General features: G+C 44.6%; 1 protein-coding gene and 1 long non-coding RNA gene across 3 annotated transcripts in view; one reads left to right on the top strand and one right to left on the bottom strand.

Moving 5' to 3' along the window:
• The window catches only part of LOC146434335 (uncharacterized), a 30,181-nt gene extending 23,296 nt beyond the window's left edge, over positions 1–6,885 (bottom strand). Inside the window, exon 1 of the long non-coding RNA XR_014853352.1 lies at positions 6,708–6,885. This is a non-coding gene — a long non-coding RNA (uncharacterized LOC146434335). The remainder of the gene's footprint in view (positions 1–6,707) is intronic.
• Positions 6,886–7,084: 199 nt separating this feature from the next.
• The window catches only part of AGAP1 (ArfGAP with GTPase domain, ankyrin repeat and PH domain 1), a 305,386-nt gene continuing 294,714 nt past the window's right edge, over positions 7,085–17,756 (top strand). Inside the window, exon 1 of one of the 2 annotated variants that reach the window (XM_085065825.1) lies at positions 7,085–7,541. In XM_085065825.1, coding sequence (XP_084921951.1) covers positions 7,379–7,541 — 163 coding nt within the window. In that variant the 5' untranslated portion in view covers positions 7,085–7,378. The remainder of the gene's footprint in view (positions 7,542–17,756) is intronic. The other variant, XM_085065826.1, reaches the window with a different exon arrangement.

The raw sequence follows: 17,756 nt of genomic DNA, 5'->3' as shown, positions 1-17,756 counted from the left end.
TGTTTTTTTATGTTAATGTTATGATACATAGCTGGTGAAGGGCTTTTGAACTGCAATTAATTACTGCAGAGGGAATAGCCAGGCTTTAGCAGCTGGGAACGTTTCCAGGACTCCACCATTAAGCCCAGTTTATGAACAGAACTAGGTCAGACAAACCTGGTCAAACCATAAGCAAAATGGGATGGTGGAAATGTGCCAGGAGCCCTTCCTTGTCTCCAGACAAAGAGCCCATGGGGTTTTATTACATTTTGATGAGGAAGCTGCAGCTACGGGAAGGGGGCATACAAGGTGATGCATACAAGCAGTGAGTATGAGAGCCTTTCCAGGGAATTCTTCCTGGGATCTGTGCACAGCCCGCACTGCAGCGCAGCCCTGTCTCGGCCTCACTCCTTGAGCTGGGTAAGTGTGAGTTGTTATCAGCGAGCTGTTAAGCAGCTCAAAGAACCGACACAGACACACAGCAAATCCCCACAGTTTCTATGGTGACCGTGACCTAGATGCCAGCCCTTTGGAGACCCCCTTCTGACAGCACAGTGCTCAGGAATACTGTCCACTGGGGCAAGGGGCTGGCTGGGCTGCAAGTCATCCCTAGGGGGAATTCCTCATGTGGAAAAGATGAAAGTCTGGAGTTACTACACCAGCTACATCTCACTGATTTTGAAGTTATAAGTTCCAATGAAATGCAAATTCAGGTGATGCTGATGTCAAATACCCACCAAAATAAACACATTCAGTAGAAGCACTGCCTTTGGTCAGTTCAGACCTGTGTGTAACAAGCAGCTGGGCTGTACTCCACTTGTTGCTGCAGGGAGCCATCCTGAGGGGCACTGAAGTGAACAATCCTACACAGCCACTGCATCTTCCCACTGAATTTGGTGTTGGTGACAGCACTCTTCCTGGACAGGCTGCCTGTTCCACAGCTATAGTACAATGCCTGTTCTCCATGGCCATCAGGACCAGGGCAGCACCCATTCCTTCTGCTGGCCCTGCTAAGGCCCCTCGAGGGCTGTGTTCAGTTCTGGGCACGGCCAGAGGGACACAGAGGGGCTGCAGTGTGTCCAGGGAAGGGAACAGAGCTGGGGAAGGGTCTAGAGCCCCAGGAGCAGCTGAGGGAGCTGGGAAAGGAGCTCAGCCTGGAGCAAAGGAGGCTCAGGGGGACCTTGTGGCTCTGCACAGCTCCTGACAGGATGGAACAGCCAGGGGGGTCAGGCTGTGCTCCCAGGGAACAGGAGGAGAGGAAATGGCCTCAAGCTGTGCCAGGGGAGGGTCAGGCTGGGCATCAGGAAGAATTTCTTCATGGAAAGGGTTGTCAGGCATTGAAGGGGCTGCCCAGGTAGCTGGTGGAGTCCCCATCCCTGCAGGTGTTCAAGGAACGTCTGGATGCAGCACTCAGTGCTCTGGGCTTTAATCAACTATAATCAACTTTAAACCTTGACAGGCAAAGGTTGGAGTTGATGATCTTGGAGGTCTTTTCCAGCTTTAATGATTCTATGACTCTAAGAAGCTACAGTCTATTGCTGGCTGTTTTTGTGATGTCTGCACTCACGTGCACAAGTGTCAAGGGCAAAAAGAACTAGATTTCTCATCTGAAATGCAGGGAAGTACTATGATCAGACCCAACTACCATCCTCAGCTTTGTTTTCATGCTCTTTTGCATCCCTTCACTGCTCAGAATGGCTCACCCTCCTCTTAACACAGAAGAAAATGTTTTGTTTTCTTACCAGACAAGTGGCTTCCAGTTGCTATTTAAACTGTGCAATCTGTCACCAAAAATCCACATTTCAGGGGGTGCTGGGTTAGCCAGTTGCACCAAGTCATGCTCTTAAAATAAGTCACATGGGACCTTCACCAGCAAGGGTTTTGCCAGTCCTAATCATTTTCACTTTACTGTATAAATTTCTTATCCTGTTTATTCATTCCTTATCACTAGATGTCATAGCATTATGCAGAAAACATATTATTAAACATTAAGGTAATTGTTCTAAAATAGGAGTTGTAACTAATACAGAGTGACCTCTCCTGTGGTTTTCCTGCATTATATCAATAGCCTGTGTCTGAAAGTTCCAAGGTAACAACTGAGCATACAATATTCCATAACTTTTCAAGCCCTGTCAGCAGGCCACAGCTGAAGTGAGACCTGAGCTTAACATGGAATTATGTGGTGAATCAAATATTGATTCTCCGTCAAGGAAGTGACAACAGCAACAAGCTTAGAGACACTTTGAGTGTAATCATATTTAGCCATGATAAGAGCTCAATAAAGTGCTGAGTATCTTGGAGCTGGCATATGAAGCTGTCACTGGATTTGCTCTGCTATAAAATTCAGGATGTTAGCTGAGTCCTGACTCAGAAGTACCAATTGAACAATTTTTAAAATTGTATATGATTTGAGCCTCTACTGCAATGAAGCTGTCTCAGCTTTGGGTAGCTTGGGTAGAACTTAGGACCTAAAACTTGCTTTGTGCGAAGAAGCCATTTATTTTCACTGAAAACACTTTAAAGCTAGAGCACAGGCCATCATCAGCCTGAGCAAAGCCACAGCACAACTCCAGATCTGAACAATGACTCTGCTTTAACGAAGATAGTAGTTCTGCAAATCTGTAAATGTTGTCAATGGTTTTACGGAGAAACTTAGATCAAAAAGGAGCCAAAACTTGGGCAGTTTGAAAGATGGTTCATTTTAACATTTCAGAAAGTTTCAGGTTAGTTGAAATCCATGTCCCTGGGGCTAGAATTGAGAAGTGACTCTCAGATTCCTTTGCCATATGGTGAACACACACAGTTATTGCTGGTTGATTGTTCTGCAGCTCAGTGCTGGTATGTAGTTCACTTCTGATTAGAAGACCCTTTACGTAGGATAATTTGACCTTGCAGCAGGGATTTGATCTGTGCTCCCACCTCCAGGAAAGCAGTTACTTTTGCCATCCCACCTTTTTCCAGGCAGGGTGGGTACAGAACAGCGTTTTCCCAGTTATGACAGGAGCACTGGGGAATGAGCTACAGCTCCGACAGCCGCTTGCTGTTGCTACTCCGTAATTAGTATTGTTTGAACTAGTTGGCATTTCTCCTGGAACAGATTTCACACTCCCTGAATGAGGTTAATTCATTAGTTACATTTGTTTCAAAGCCTCTTGAGCAATCTAATCACACTGTAATAGTAACTGACTGACCCAAATATTTACCCAGTAAAATAACAGAATTTCATCCCAATTTGTTATGAGAGGAAGCTTAACCTATTTAAGTTTTTATATTCACTGAAAAGTATGGTGAAGATAATTCAGAAAAACTTGATGTTTCCATATCTGTTTTTCACATGGGTTTGATTTCAGTTTTTATAGCAGTATCAGTATTAGTAGGCACAAAGATGCATCTCTAACACTCTGTCTCCTGTGTTTTTCCAGACACTCCCTGCCTATTAAACAAAACACTGCTCATACAGACAGTAATCCCCAGGAACAGCCAGGCTTTAAGATTGTGAACAGATACAGAAACAGTCCCAGTTAGGTGAAATGTTGCTCACAGCCATCAGCTAAGCTTTCTGTTGTAGCTTCTCCTGGATGATGCAGGAGTCCTTATGTTCTCAGTTTTTCTCAGTTAATCCCTTTCCTGTTAGGTCTGCAAATGACTCCCTGCGTCAAGCTGTCTGTGATATTTAATTTATGTTAAATTCAGGCACAGATCAGGATAGGATGCTTGAAGACTTGTTAAACTTTTTTTCCCTCCAGTCAACATTTCAGCTACTGGATTAATAGGTAAAAGCTAGTGTTGCCTAATTCCCATTTCAGCAGCCAGGAAAGCTCCACCACATCCCAACAAAGCATCAGGGGAAGGTACAGTCAGTGTTTATGTGAAATTCCACAAGAGTTCTCCGTTTCCAAGATCTGTGCTTAAACATCACCTTAATGGCTTGTGAACCCTGCCTGTAACACCCATGTGGAACTTTTGTACAGTCATATTTCCATTAAGGTGGACATGTTCAGGCTCAGTTCCAAAAGCAAATAGTAATTGTCTCTATGCCTTGAATCCAAGTGCATCACTTGCGGCTCCTCAGAATTCTTTCCTACACTTTCTACAGGGTTTGGTGGACAGACTGGGAATAGCACAGGGTGGATAAGCCCTGTCATGTGATGGGAGATAGAACTGTTTGAGATGTTGATTCAGTGCTGCTCTCCAGTTACTGATCCCTTCAGGAATAAGGCACCAAAGGCAGAAGGAAACCATCCAGACTGGCTTTCTGTAGGCAGGGCAATGAGTGGATCTGCCAGATGGGGAGGAGGAGGAAGCCAGCACAGATGGAACTTTGTTAGAGACCTAAGCACAGAACCAGCTGCGTGGGAGAGCGGTGGGAAGCTTCACCCCTGGCAAGCTTTCACCCTCAGAAAGGAAAACCAGAGCCAGAAGGGTAACCTACACTGGGACTGCTCTGTCTGCCTTACTTATAGCCCACCAGCCCTTCCATACTTGTAAAATTGTCAAGTTTCATGACCTCCCCAGATGAGCACCAGTCCTGGCATTCATCTTGCCTTTGAGAAAACCAGACCCAAAAAAGCTGTGAAGTGCCCAAGTCACCCCTGTTCCCAGAGCAAAGAAAAACAAACCTAAATTCCTTCCTGCACACAGCAGCAGTGCCCAAGTCCTTCTCTGCCAGTTCACATTAAAGGTTGGTGAAACACTTCAGATGCCAGACTCTCCAGAGCAGAGTCTGAGTAAGGAGAGGTATCCAGCATCTCTCTGTGCACCACTAGCAGCATTTCAGGCTAATCTCAGCTGCAAGCACAGCAAAAGACCACTTTTTGTTAAGGACTTCTTACAGGAGAAATCTACCTAAGCTGCAACAGTAGCTTACACTTTGCTGTGATTTCACAAAGCTTACATGAAAGCTCTTATGTAGTAAAAATTCAGGGTAGCAAAGGCTTCACAGGAGGACTGCAGATGAAAATATTACCAAAAGGCTTTACATTAACACATGGCTTTAATGCTTCAATTATTCGTGTGCAGTAGTTGCATTCATTTACAGCTGAGATTACTCTGGGAGTTGTTTTCCATGAATTTTCATTTCCATGAATTTTAGGAGGAGCACAAAGCATATGGCAGCAGTGGAAACAATCATCCCCACATACGGCAGAGGCTGTTGCCTGACTCTTGGCTCTGCTGCTTGTTTTGGTATTTTCTGAAAGACAAGTAATGTGAGGTAGTGCCTCTGCTCCAGATCAGGATAGAGGGAGGAAAAGAGGAGAATTATAGATTTCATCCAGCTTTCTACATACATTTAGCTTATTCAAACAGTTTAAGGTAAATGAAAGCAAAAATCCTCTTATGTTTCACAAATTCTTATCAGCATCATTAATATCCTGAGTGGCAATCTGTAGTGGAAACAGGGACTATATTATTCCTGCCTTTTATATTTTTTTCTTTATCCACTCAAGAATTTCCTACTTGAATTAAAAATTAAAACTAAGAAAACTAATAAAAATAGTACCAATTTCTGTTGAGAAGGAAGAGGGAAGAAGACACAGGTATCTATGACCATATCCCCCTAAACTGTTCAAATGAGCAGAAGACAACTCTTGCAGCAGACAGCAACCAGTGCTGAGGAAGCTTCAATCCCAGGAGCATCCAAAAACTCAATCTCATATCACAGCTTGCTTTGTCACATCTATAGTTCTTTTTCCTTTGGTGTGAACCATGATGTCAAGAATCACAGAATGGTTTGGGTTAGAAGGGATCTTAAATCTCATCTCATTCCAGCCCCTAGCCACACCTTCCACTATGCCAGGTTGCTCCAAGCTCTGTCCAGCCTGGCCTTGGACACTTCCAGGGATCCAGGGGCAGCCACAGCTTCTCTGAGAAACATGTGCCAGGGCCTCACCACCCTCACAGGGAACAATTCCTTCCCAATATCACATCTAAATCTACCCTTTTTCAGCTTGACACCATTTCCCTTATCCTATCACAATGCTCAAATGCATTAAATTTTTGAAAACCTTTACCTCTTCTGTCATTCCCACCATTCCAAGTAGCCAACACTCGAGAAACAGATTACTCCAAATGATAAAATATTTTTAAAACACAAAAATGCAGTTGCAGGTAACATCAAATAAACAACTGCACACAGAAAGGAGCATGGCTGCTTTTCAGCCCTGCCAGGCCAGAGCTCTGCACCCAAATAAACCTACTTTGGGGGTAAAATTACTGAAATTACTCTGTTGCTTGCTGTGGTATATGTCAGTAGAATGGATGGATGCAGTTTTCCTGAGGCTATCCTATAGTGAGTTGTCCTTATGCTGTTTGCTATATCAAAGTTTGCTCCACGTTTCACAGAGTTGGAGCTTAAATCCATAGAATATCGATCCTAAAAATGGATTAATTGAGGTCAATGCCTGACAGTGCCCAGCTGGCTTGGAAACGATACTGCTAATAACCCTTGTTTATGCAATGACAACAATGCCTCATTACTCCAGGAGATAAATATTTCTGTCAACTCACAGAATGATAGGATGGTTTGAGATGGAAGGAACCTTAGGCTCATCCCATTCCAGCCCTGCCATGGGCAGGTCACCTTCCGCTGGACCAGGATGCTCCGAGTCCCGTCCAGCCCGGCCTTGGACACTGCCAGGGATGGGGCTGCCAGTTCAGGCGGGAATGGCGCACTTTGGGCATAAATCTCCTACTTTCACCACTTTCAGCGCTCCGGGGGCTGGACTCACAGCGTGGGGCTCCGTCCTTCGCTGCAAGGTGAGCGCTGCCGGGCGCGGGCCCCGGGTCCCCGGCGCGGGGAGGGGACGAAGGGCGGCCCGCTGTCCCTGAGGGGACTCGGAGCGGCGCGACCCCGACGCCCCCTCAGCGCCTCCCGCCGGGACTACATTTCCCAGCGTGCCCCTGGCGGGCAGTGCGGAGCCTGCGCGGTGACGTCACCAGGGAGGCGTGGCCTGCGCCAGCGTGAAGCGGGGCAAGCGGAGAAGGACGCGGGGCGAGCGCGCGGGAGGGCGCGAGGCCGCGGCGGGGCCCGACCATTGGCTGCCGCGGGGGCGCGCGCGCGTGGGGGGGGCGGCCATTGGCTGGGGGGAGTGCGCGCAGCGGGGGGGCGGCAGGACCGCGAGCCGTGAGGGGCTGAGGAGGCGCCGGGAGCCGGACCGGAGCGGGACCGCGACCGGGAGCGGGTCCTTCCTCCCTCCCTCCATGGGGCCGGGGGCGGCCCTGCCCCGCCCCGCCGCCGCCGTCGTGAAGTGACAGCGCGCTGCGAGGCCGAGGCGCCGCTGCCGGCCCGGCACGGGGCGGGGGGGTGTCCGGTGAGTGAGGCGGCGGCGGCGGCCCGGGCTCGCCCCCGCCGCCGCCCGGGGGTCTCAGCGTGAAGGGGCTGGAGCGGAGCGGCCGCGCCATGAACTACCAGCAGCAGCTGGCGAACTCGGCAGCCATCCGGGCCGAGATCCAGCGCTTCGAGTCGGTGCACCCCAACATCTACTCCATCTACGAGCTGCTGGAGCGGGTGGAGGAGCCCGTGCTGCAGAACCAGATCCGCGAGCATGTCATCGCCATCGAAGGTGAGACGGCGGCCCCGGCACCGGGGGGGTGCCCCAGAACCTCCCCCAGCCCGTAGTCTTGCACCCCACAAAGCCTCCCCAGCCCATCGCCCTGTGTTTCCCCACAGTCTCTCCCAGCCCGTGGCGCTGCGCCCCCCAAACCTCCCACGGCTGTGCTCCCCCCGCACCAAACGCCCCCCAGCCGTGTTCCCCGTCTCAAGCCTCCCCCGGCGCATGGCTCTGCTTTCCCCACAAACCTCCCCCAGCCCATAGCTCTGTTTCCTACCCCTCCCTCCCTAGTCCCCTGCTTCCCCCCAACGCCACCCCGTAAATAGCCCTATGCCCGCCGCCCTCCCTCCTTCATGGCGGTACTCCCCCTCACCTCCCGCAGCCCATGGTCCTGCTCCCCTCCCGCCCACATCCCTCCATCTCTCCCGGCCCCTTGCCCTCCATCCCCCGTGCCCCCCAGCCCATGGCCCACGGGTCCTTGGGAGCAGCCGCCTCCCCGCTCCGGGCTGCCTGCCCTTCCTCCACCCCTCGTGGCTAGCGTTTGCAGGGAGCTGGGGGTGTTTCGGCTTGGTCCCCATCATTTCCCCCCACTGAATGCCCCGGGTGGCCCCTCTGTTGGGATTTGTGGGAATTAGAAGTTGTTTTGCTACTCGTCCGCTGCTCCTGTGCCGGAGAACAGCGGGCTCCTTCGGGCTGGGGTACGGTGGGAAGGATGATACTCGTTTTGCCTGCAGAAGGGTTCGCGAAAATGAAATTTTCTTCGGCGCTCCCTGCAGCGTGTGATGGAGACAGTGTGGGTTGTGGTTTAGTGGTGTGAAGTGGGTAAACAAGACGTGCAGCTGGGTTATGGAGCGGTGTCGGTGTGTGCAGTAGTGTAAAAACAGGTCGGGAGGCAAGATGGAGATAACAGCCCTCTAAGCTTAGATTTATGTGTATCTATCCCCGCAGGAGCACTACAGAGACTTGAACTGCTTAGGATGCACAAAATAAGAAAAAATATTACCAGCGTAGTGAAGTCTGCAGTTATTTTTTCTTAACTCTTGGTGGAGTTAAAAAGAGCAAATACTATTGGCTCAGAATATGTATTTTGTGGAGAGATTTTTGACTTATTTTGCATGATAACTTGCTAAGCTTCACGTTGTGTGCTTTTTCAACTGGAGTATCCTGTCGATGTTTTTGGAAGGGATTCAGGGTAGCAGAGTGTGATGCACAGCAGCTGAAATAGAGCTGCCTAAAACCATCTTGTGTTGGTGGCTTAGTTGGTCTTAAAAAGATAAGTCATCAAAACGTCGTGATGGAAAAGCTGCTATTGAGATTGTTGCCTGAAAGATTTATTTGTGTGCCTCTTGAGCAGTGAAGCTTGAATAGAGAGACATGGCTCTTGCTGTTAACATTTTGGGTTTAGTGTCTTGTGTGGTGAGGCAAGGAGGCTGGCAGTGCCTGTCACTTATTACAGAACAGTCCCTAACTAAATATCTACATCTGACCAAGTGTGTGGTAAAGATTTCTGCGTGTTCTGTTTTATTAGTCACCGCTGAAATTGTGGTGTGGGGCTGTCCCCTCCTGAGAGTACTTAGCCTTTTCTTTCCTCTTCTGAGGAGGTAAAAACTTATTAATTTGTCAGGTGGGAAGACTATAGCACAAGCACTGTACCTTTCTCCGTGCTGCTGGTGTTTGGATTTCTGCGGGATAGATGATGCCTTCAGCAGAACATTTTTTCAAGTGGTAATTAATACATGTTTACGTGGTATAAATGTGTTTCTGGAATAAGATGCTTAGGCTATAGTGATGTGCCAAGCTTGTGTGGAAGTGGGAGGAGGATTTGAAGCACTGTATGTAGTTATCTCCTTAGCATGTGACTTGTGTTAGTCTTTTCATGTATTAATGATTTCTGTTATCTAACTGTGGCTCAGCTCATTTGTCAATCACAAAGACTTGAAAACGAAAATAGCAGCCTACAAACATGTTTCAAAAGCAGAGAGGATGAGTAAAACCTTCATAGATAATTTGCTGTCTAACTTTTATTGGGCACTGAGTCATGAGAGCAGTAGCTCTGATTGATGGGAACAATTTATCTAGAAAAGGAGTGTATATTATGTGTTCTGAGGGCTCTTAAACTAGCTCTTAAATATTTAAAAATTGAATAGTTAAAGACTTAAAGAGGTAAAACAACAACTTCTCACTCCTTTAGGCTACAACTCCACCAGGCTGTATTTTTGGTAAGCCTCCTTTAGCTAACTCTTTCTCACTGATTGCAGCTTTGAAATCTGTGTGGTAGTGCCATGTGTTGCGTATAGAAAAAACAGACATTTGGTTTGTGGTGGTTGCCTTCTGACTTTGCTGCAAAGAGTTTGGTGTTGTACTGATACTCCCCAAATCACAAAATCTTTTGATCTCAGGGTACTCGAGGTTCACTTACAGGAATCGTGGTGTGGTTGGCATGTGGCTGCTGTGAGAAAATACAAAGTAACTTTCTGCTGAAATAGTTTCTTCCAGTGCAAGGAGAACTGTATCCCATAAAGAGAAAAGTATAGACTTGTTAGTTCAGGCTGCTTTAAACTGAAACTCCAACCAACATGTGCTCCTTGAACAGCTCATTTAATACTCGCCTGCTCAAGAAAGGTTTGACAGCTCTGGAAAAGAACGTGCTTGGAATCTTAAGCAATTTGGGACTCTTTCAGTGGAGATGCTATTACTGATTCCCAGAATTTTCTGTGTGGAGTGGCACTGTCTTTCCAGCTCTTCGGATTTTATTGGCAATGAATAGAATTCCCTCTTTCTTTCTACATTTGGAGTTCTACTATAGGAGTGTCTGGACTTACTTGCTGGAACAAAGATGGTTGAAATAATCTGAAATGAAAACTCCCCTTTCAGCAGCAGTTGTTTACATTCAAGTACCAGAGCTCTATCTATAAAGAGAGCACCTGCTAAACTGGGTCCTAAATTGACTTGTCCATACCTTTTGCACAGAGATTTCTTGCCTTGTATCACAAGTTACTTGTGATACTGGATAATACAGTTCTGGATGATAGTACTTCATTAGTTTTTCCTCAGTGGATAAAGGTGCTAAAAAAAAGTGGACTACTTTCAGGATCTTGCATGTCCCAGAGTTGCGAACACAGCAGTTAAAAAGCATATGCTTCTGGTTTTTTTTTTTTTTGGTAGGAAATTCACACTAAGTAGCCAATCACTTTAAGAGGCTGTTACTTAGACTATTATATTTGTTTAATAAGAGTGGAACTATATTATTAGTCTGTTTCATAGACTTTACTGTAGTAAAATCTGCGTTCCTGTGTCCTGTAGTTCACAACATCACTGCTTGATCAACATTAAACATTTCTTATGCCAAGTGTCTTGTGTGGTTAGAAATGGGGAGAGGAGAATATGAATTGCCTTCAGTGGTCTTTAAGTTGTTGAAAATATCTTGAAATTTCAAGGTGTGATGATCTGCAAGGGTAGGTAATAGCTAAGTATATAAATTCCAGTTTCTGTCATCCAGGCTGAGACCAGCACTATATTGTTACAAACTTTAGTGTGTTGAAAAACTAAGGAAGGATGGTGGAAAACTTAATTTTTAATCCTTCATGAAAGGACATTGAAATACTTATTCAAGATGATGCAGACATTATTTTTAGTCTATAAAAACACTCACTAATACACTTTAATAGTAACATGCTGATGGAGCAGGTGTTGAGCATCTGAAGTAGTTTTTATTTATTTATTTAAGGGGTAATTGCTTTACTTGGTAACAATGCCATACCAGATATTTTATACTTAGGTATTGCTGTGTTCCAGCACATTTATTCTTGTTTTTCTGTTGAAAATAATTTAAAAAAGCATGTATAAATGCTAGTTTGGGTTTTGAAATTATAATGATTAAGTGATTATCAAGAAATAATTCAAGTCTTAGGGAAAATGAGATTGCACCGCCCTGAGCAAGTTATTTCCAAATGTACAAAGGATGCACTGGAAAGTGTGTGGGTGGGAGAAAATGATAAAAGGTACAAACCTTGCTTTATTTTTTTCCTTTGGTCACTTTTAAAAGTACTGTTTCTTGAAAATAAAGTAATTTAGGGTGGAGCTAAAACTCCTGACATACATGTGCCTCAGAGGCATCTAATTCTTGGAGCCCTCCAGCTTTGCAGCCCCTTGAATGCTGGTATTGAGTATGCTTGGGGCAATGTTACAGGAGTAGTTACACTCAGTTTTGGAGTTGAGGCAGCAATATGGTATCTTAACACTTTTGCTGCTATTGAAGTCTGAGACAAATTACTTGAAAAATGCATGTGCTGCAGACTTGCTGTTTTCTGTTGGGAAACACAAGACTACAACTGTTCAAGGCCAGTTTAGGGCTTGGAGCAACCTGGTCTTGTGGGAGGTGTCCCTGCCCACGGCAGGGGGTGGAATTGGATGGGCTTTAAGGTCTCCTCCAACCCAGCCCATTGTGGGATTCTCTGACTTTGGGTACTTGTTACATTATTTCAGTACATCAAAAGAATGATGGCATAGTTCAGATATTTAGGCATCAATGACCAAAGCTGAAAAAACCCCCAGGTACCACGTAAGACAGTTGCATCTTGAAGCCATGAAGGCAATTGGCATCTTGGAACTTGTTTTATGTGTTATGTTTGTGCTGTGGGACTGTTGATCAAACTATATAATTTGACATAATCAAACTGATTCACCAAACAACCATCTTGTTTCAGATTTCTGAGTTAGCACAATAGAGCATGAGAATGTGCTATTCTTGTTAGTTTGCTGGGGGATTAAATTGGGGTGATTCAAGCTCAGGGAATCTGACCACATACCTGGTGAGTAAGTGTATCCAGGTGAGTTCTCAGCTTGCTTATACACAGTAAGCATTGACTTGGGTGATGATTGTTTCCTGTAACAGCCAGGGCAACGTGTTTGGGACAAGTCTCTTAATGCTCTTTTCTGCTGATTGTGCACCTGCAACTCTGTGCCCTGAGCTGTGTGTTAACTTGGCTCAAAGGTAACATTCAGAGGGTGCTTTGCAGTGAGGGTGGGGAGGCCCTGGCACAGGGTGTCCAGAGAAACTGTGGCTGCCCCTGGATCCCTGGAATTGTCCAATTCCAGGTTGGACAGGGTTTGGAGCAGCCTGGGATCGTGGAAGGTGTGCCTGTCCATGGCAGGGGGGGCAGGACTGGATGATCTTGAAGGTTCCTCTCTACCAAACCATTCTGTGATCCAGTCTTGCTCCAATGTGAAGAAATTGGTGAAATGCAGTGTGTGTTTTGCAGTTTTTGTGGCTCATAGGAAAATGGAAAGACATTTCTTTTTATGTGGAAGATGGCAGACTCCAGCATATGGGTAAACAAGAAGATTCACATGCTTGATATTAACTGCACTTTTCATGGTAAACTGAAAACTAGGTTTGATAGTTGTGTCCGAAGTTCCTGGAATGTCTTATTCTGGCTTTAGATTATGCGCTTCATTGCTGTTCTCTGCAAAAGCTGCATGATTAAATATCAGATGCTTTTGAGCAAGCGCAGAAGAGTTACAGATCAAGAGGAAAGCCTTAAACCGTTAACTTGTGAGGATAACTTCTTTCCCCTGGGGCAAGAAAGGAGACCTGCTGTGGATCAGCTGATGTTGATGGAACAAATGTGTTGTGAGGTTTTAGGGTTTTCAGGGAGTGTGCCGACCTTCTCCCACCGTTTGCTTTGGGGGATTAGTTGAAAGCAGCAGGCAATAATGCTGATACAAGAGTTCTTGCTGCTGTGTATACATATCACTGTTTTTATTTCTATTTAAATTGGCAAATGAGTCTTACTCCCTAAGAGGGGGCACTCGACAGTGCAGCAGATAGGACATTGGATTTGCTTTTGCTCAACTCAGGCACTTGGGAAAAGGAAACACTTTGGAAGCTGGATTGCTGTGTTTGTTTTCTGCATTGTATTGAGCAGTAACAAAATGGCAATTGTGGTTTCCGAAGGGTGACATCGGTGCTCAAGCTAAGTGTCTTCACAAGACTTATTTTCCAATTAGGAAAAGTGCTTATTTTCCAGCTCTTGAAGTAGCCATGGTCTTAGTCTTAACTTTGCCACCTGAAGGAACAGGTTTGTGTCTTTGATCACACTGTGAAAACTGAGGTGGGAATATGAGATATTTCATTAATTGCTAATATTTAAGGGATGCACCCATAACTGTCTGGCTCCAGTATGTTTGTAAGTGAAATTAAAAAATCCCACACTGTTTCTGGCTAATGAAAGAGGTTGGAGTAGTGCCAGGCAGTTGAACAACTTCTTCCTAGACCTCAGGAATACTCTATTCTCTACTGCGTCACCACTGGGATTGGTTTTGTCCTTACCAATAAGCAAGGTGAATGGCAGTGTTGATATTTTTGGCAAATCTTTGAAGAAAACGTAATGTAAGCTCCAAAAAAATCTCAGAACTCAGTTGCATCTCAACTGTGTGACCTTTTGCTGACAGTGCATTTCAAACATCCCTTTCTGCAATTGTTAGTTTTTATGTGAAGGGTTTTCTTTGTGACCTTCATACACACAGCTTTACATCATTTGTGGAACAAATCCAAAACGATTGCTTAGTAATCTACAGTGGATAAAGTTTTCTCTTCTGAGAGAGCAGGTAGTAAGTATATTCAATAGTTTGGATAATCCTAATATCTGTGGGAATAAGAGATTTGTTCTATGTTATATTAGTTTTTGTCCTTGACTGCCTTCATGCACTGTCTGTACTTTGTGTCACCTATACCGAGGGAGAACTGGGGCTCAGCTTCTCTTTTGTGTTCTTATCTGTCCTCACACCCTGAAATAATTCAGCAAAGACAGTGCCAGGTGTGGACAAGTTGAGATGCTGCTGATTTTTTGATGTAAAGACTTTTGTGATTTCTATACCAATGGAGACTGAAAAGGAGGGTGATTTTTAACTTAGGATTTGCCTGTGTCTGTGAGGAAAGCCTTTTGAACTACTTGTTAGTAATTTTCAAAGTAGTTTGCAGTTAATTGTTCTTATATTTTAATTGTACTTAAGTTATAAATGCAGCATAAATCTTGTGACCCAGGTTAGAAATAAGGTAACATCTCACTTAGATGTGTTTTGGTTACCATGAATCCATGATTTTGTAGAAAGTTTGTTTTAAATTTTAATTACAAGGTGGAAACATTAGGATTGTCAGGTTTCCTTGGTGGTGGTGAGTCCATTGTGGGCAGCTGGCATTTCCAAAGCCCTCTGGAAGTATTTAATAATTTTTTTAAGTGGGTGGAAGCAGATGTGTTACCTAATCAGTATGTGCACATTCAGCCTCATTAATGCCATTTCAAGTTTCTGACTAATATATTTGGAGCCTGCATAGTGGTACAGATGAAAGGGTGTTAAGATAGTGGTGCATTTCTAAACCAGAGAATGATTTGTTCTTTCACTTTTCCTTCTTACTGCTTAAATAAGCTTCAGTTAACCACTTCAGGAAGCAGTACTAAAACCACAGGGTTGATTTGTGTGAAAGATGTCATTTCAGTGTCTGCTTTGTAGCTTTACTAGTTTACATAGGTGGATAATGAATGTAAACCTAATGATTTGACAGTTACTTTGTTCAGTAATATTCCCTTTTATACTGAAGAAAGATACAGATAGGGAAAGTGAGGAGGAACACTGGAATTGAATCTATAGCTTTAACTGTATTGCTTTGTATTTGTCTGTGAGAAGCTTAAATTTTTCATTGTTTTTAAAAGGATTGAGGAGCTGTTTATAGCCTAGACCAAATCAGTGCTCAACATGACTTAACTCAAAACCTTGACTTGAACTTGGTAGTGTTTACATTTTCTTTTAAACTAAAATTGCTGATGTTTTTCCTTGTAGTAAATTTTCTATTAATTCTACCACCGTCTCTATAATTTGCAACTGCCTTTTTCAGTACCTTAACCAGAAGGACTGACACAGCAAGGCAGTCACTGCTGCAGGATTTTGTAGCACCAGTCCTTGGTTATACAGTAGGTTCGAATGTGAGCGATCCATGATCTTTGTTTGAGCTTCTCATGCTCAGGAGAGCAGCCAGGAAGCCTGTCTTTTAAGTATCACAGCAACTGTGCTCTCCAGAGGAAATATGCTAAAAGCATGGCACTGGGATGCCCAGACAGCAATCAGTTAAATGGATCCCATTTAACCTGGCAAATGCTGGTGTGTCTGAATTAACTCCTTGTGTGCTGGAAGCTTTTGCATCACTTAGGCAACATCCAAAATTAGATGCCTGGCGTGTGAATTTGGAGGTGGACAGATGAGGAATTTTGTGCATGGCTACAATAATCTTGGACTTGAAAGTTTTAGTGTACATGTTGAAGAGATGTTATTTCTCCTGTTTTTCTTTCTTCCTAAATTTCCCCCCAGGATCTGTGGAACTTGTTGTTATAGCATCTCTAACAGCATGAAGCTGTGTCTAGAATGTTGAGGTTGGGTATCAGGGAAAAGTTCTTCCCCCAGGGGGTGCTGGGCACTGCCCAGGCTCCCCAGGGAATGAGCACAGCCTGAGGCTGCCAGAGCTCCAGGAGTGTTTGGACAATGCTGTCAGGGATGCACAGGGTGGGATTGTTGGGGTGTCTGTGCAGGGACAGGAGTCAGGCTCAATGATCCTTGTAAACCAGGACCCTTCCAACTCAGGGTATTCTGTGGTTCAGGAGGGTGCCCTTGCTGTGAAAGATTAATCAATGTTTTGATAGCTGCTGTTTTTTGTCCCGCAGTAAATTTCCTCAAAGATACCAGCTAAGCTCAGGAATACTCTCCATAACCAGGGAAGTGGAGAGGGAGATTGAAATGTCCAAGGCTGTGAATGGGTTGACAAACAACATGAAGTTGAAATACATGTCCAGGTCCAGGAAGCAATCTTAGGTAGGTTTGCCCAGAGGGAGGGTAGGGTACTTTCAGAGCTCTGTAACTGCATTATAGAAAGGATCTAGGAGTGTTCTCAAAGCATAGAAATGATTGTGGCTTTGCAGTTGAAATCTGCTGTTTTGAACTAGGTAAGCAGGTGCAAATTGATGGAATAGTCTTTTTTCCTCCTGCTTTCTACACTAGTACAGCCAGAATTACCCATTCAGTGAAATTCCTTGTGGTGCCTTGAAGCTTGATAGTAATTTTCATGTCTCAAAGGCAAAAATCAGGTCATCCCTCAGCCTTCCTGTGGCAGCTATAGCACACTAATGCAGCCAAGAAAACCATAAAACCAACTGTAGCAGTAAGAACCAATGGCACTTCTTGTCATAAACTTGGCCTAACAAATGACCTATGTTGCTTTAGAAAAGTTAATCTGACTGCAGGATGCAAAGGATCTCTTGGAAACTAAGCCTTTAGTAAAGCTGGAATAGTAAGAAGGAGTAATTGAGCTACCATTGGTTTCTTAGGTTTGAATATTGATGATACTTTTTTTTGTGTGTGAACTTAATGTAATGCTGTGAGCTAGGCTTCAGTGACTAAGTTCTTCCTGATGTGGAAAGATGACCTATTAACTGATAGTATGTCCTAGTAAACTGTTACAGCCGTTGTACAGCCCATGGATAGACCTGGCAGGTGTTTGTATTTAGGTAAGGTGGCATGACATGACAAATCTAGCCTGATAAGAAATAATCAAAAGTCAGAGATAGGAGCTTACTATCACTAAAATGACATACAGCTTAATATCTGCTACTGTAGCTACTATGGGGAGGCAGGTTATAAGGCAAGTATAGAGTTTACAAGAGAAGGATGGACTGTATGTCTCTGATTGAGGTCACTTTTTAGCACTAAAACTCGATTGATAGCTTAGAAAGTCTTAACAGACGTGGGTATTTGATTGTGAGGATTCTGATAATAAAAATCATTTTGTTATGAATTGCACCATCTCTGTTTCTGGCCAGAAGGTGTTATTGGTTGTACTGCTGAGGGTACAACTGACAACTATCAAAGCTAATAAATAATGACAATGAAGGAAAATAATGTTCCATTGCTGTCATGAGCGTAAAATCAATGATGTAGCAGAGTTTAAAAGTGCTTTTGTAGTAGAGCTTTGTTCATATTTTCAATACGTGCTAAAGAATTAATAGGATTATTTTCTTTCTACTGTGAATGAAGCCGAGTAATAGTTTTCCTTCATAAAATTTGTTTTGGATTGCTGTTCAGGCTTGGGGTTGAAAGATCTCTGTGGGTTCCTGGGCCAGCTTCTGAGCCCCTGCTCAGGGAGTGCTGACATGCGTGATGGATGGTGAAACTGTAAAAATT

This window comes from Lichenostomus cassidix, chromosome 7 (assembly GCF_008360975.1).
Source record: "Lichenostomus cassidix isolate B80296 chromosome 7, HeHo_3.0, whole genome shotgun sequence".
NCBI lineage: Eukaryota > Metazoa > Chordata > Aves > Passeriformes > Meliphagidae > Lichenostomus > Lichenostomus cassidix.
Note: the sequence above shows the minus strand (reverse complement) of the source record. Positions and strands in the feature narration are given on the sequence as shown.